This window comes from Schistosoma mansoni, assembly GCF_000237925.1.
Source record: "Schistosoma mansoni, WGS project CABG00000000 data, chromosome 1 unplaced supercontig 0010, strain Puerto Rico, whole genome shotgun sequence".
NCBI classification, from domain to species: Eukaryota; Metazoa; Platyhelminthes; class Trematoda; order Strigeidida; family Schistosomatidae; genus Schistosoma; species Schistosoma mansoni.
Window position 1 is genome coordinate 250076 of NW_017385987.1, and position 2663 is coordinate 252738.

The 2663-nt window shown below is 26.4% G+C and overlaps 1 protein-coding gene across 1 annotated transcript; it reads left to right on the plus strand.

The window, feature by feature from the left end:
* Positions 1–451: 451 nt before the first annotated feature.
* On the plus strand, positions 452–1426 carry Smp_027940 (amine GPCR, putative; the record flags this gene model as incomplete). The annotated part of the gene is made up of 1 exon (XM_018791925.1): positions 452–1426. One exon carries the CDS (start codon positions 452–454, stop codon positions 1424–1426), a length of 975 nt encoding a protein of 324 aa, XP_018644837.1.
* Between the last annotated feature and the right edge of the window lie 1237 nt (positions 1427–2663).

Here is a 2663-nt window from a genome sequence, read left to right on the forward strand (position 1 = left end):
TATTTATATCACAAACAAACAAGCAAACAAACAAACAAACAGGTCAGTAAATAAATAAAGGGAATTATTCCCATACGCCCAAATAATTTGATGAAATTGTCTGAAATTACAAAGATAGATAAGAACCACTCTTATTAAAAAAAATATTGAAAGATTAATGTTGCCTAGACAATGCTGAATGACTTGATAACAATAATAATAATATAATATTTCACTTCATTTTGATTGATTATAAAATGGTATAACATAGATGTTCCTTTTCATTTGAGGAAAGAAGGAAACATTGCTAACATTAACAACTGGCTTTTTCACCTTCTCTACATTACAACAACTTGACAAGTACATTCAAAGAAATTCCTTTTTAAATTACAGTACAAAAATAAATGCTTATTTCTTACTTTAATAAAAGAAACACAAATTGTTATTTGTAAAAAGAAAAAGAGACAAGATCATGGATCATAATGTGATTGTCAATTTACCTATACGTATCACTGTTATCATAGAAGGTCTACTTGGTACAATATTCAATAGTGCAGCGATAATAATTGTTTTCAAAACTAAATTTGGCTCTAAATTAACTACATGTATGCTGAGAGCTCAACCAATATTTGATTTTTTTGCTTGTTTATTCACAGCTATCTATTATATAACTCAATGTACTGACCGTTATAATAAACTGACAGGATTATATATAATTGATATATTAATATGTCATACATGGTTTAGAAATGCCTACTTTTGGTTATCATGTACATTTAGTGTACAAAATTTAGTTTGTATATCAGTGGATCGAGTGAGCTCTGTTATATTCCCTAGGTTATATAAAACACATTCATGTCAATTTACGGTTACTTACTTCGCTTATATGATTTTAATGTCATTATTTCTGTATATGCCAGCACCGATACTTCGTCGTTATATGATTGATCATTGTGAAATGGATTTTTCATTCCAATGGATTGCAATAAGTGAATTTCTTGATTTCATGGTGTATTCATGGATTATATTTGCTTATTTTATACCAGTTCTAGTGATGTTAATCAGTCATATATGGGTAATACAGATTATTAGAAAATTTCATTCATCTCGTCATACTTGTACATCACAAAATAATCAGTCAACTTTACATATGAGACGTAAAATAAGTCAATTAGTTATAACAACAGCAATTTTATCCGGTCAACTTGCTTTACTACATTCATATGAAGCTATACGTCAAATATTAATTGCAAATAAAATTATGACTTACGATTATCAATCAATAACTGGACATTTAGGTCCTATATTAATATTATTAGGTTGTGTTTTAAATCCATGTGTACTTATACTTACTACAGCTACATTAAGAAGACGTTTATCAATATCAATAAAGCATTTTACAGAAAAAATTAGTATTAGTGGGAAAAAGGATAAAGCTTCAAGTTGATCAATTCACTAAATATTGATTTATCGGTATGTTTATGATTGATCTTAATTACTATTATAGATAATAATATCAAAGAGGAAACATATTTAGTACAACAGATGATACCGATTTATACAATTTCTATCATTATTAACAAAGATAGAAGCATATGTTTGTTTTTATTCAATCACCAAATACATTTTTTCTCCTATTAATATCCATTCATTAATTTATCACAATAATGATGTAAACTGGAATTTTGAATTTTCTGACTATGAGTTTGTACAAGCTCCTAATCAATTTACATAGATACATTTATATCTCAACTTTTTCCATAAATCTAACCTGATATATATATATATATATATATATATATATATATATATATAGATTGTAAGGGCTATCGAATTTATTTATCAGAATTGATTAAGGAAATAAACAACTAATATGAAAATATCATTTTTAATCAAAGAACTGAATATTTGTCTTATAAGATAGCAACAAGAATGATTGCTAATCAATGATCAATGTCGTATCTTGATAAGAAAAACAAAAGAAAAACGAAATATCTGACTGGAAACCTTAAATACTGATTGCACATGTATATCTATATATTACTTTTAAGTGTTTCATTATATTGATATCTATGTTAGTTCAGTGTGTTCAACAAATATTTATTTTGTTCCATTTTTCTTCTTTCATTTGAATTTATTTATTGATTTTCAAAATACCTTCATTCAAGAACATATTGTACATGTATGTTTTCATAGATCACCAGGAAAATGATCATAAATATGTCAGTGATTCAATGTTCAACCATTAAAAAGAATTATTCATCTTTCAAACAAGAAGTCTTAAAATCGATTTCTCTCCATTCAGATCAGTTTGGATAGCCAAAACATATATACTATTTTTTTCAAACAAATACACTTATACTTGGTAAATGAATTATTTCATACTTGTTATACGATTTTTAACAATCCAATTATTGTAATTCTTAAGTTTTATCCTCTCCATTACAGCTAATTCTGTCCTGTAGGTAGACACGCTTCTATTCTTCGCCATTACTATTATATTTAATTACATTATAACAAGTTATCAGAAAAAAGTTTAGATTAGGGCGTGTAGCAGTGATGAGATTTAGCTCTTTAGTTATTATGTTTTTTTTAAACAAAGAGATTTAAAAAAGTATTAAATATTTGGCATGGCAACGCGATTTGCCGATACTTCATTTTTGAAATTATTCTCATGTTACTTA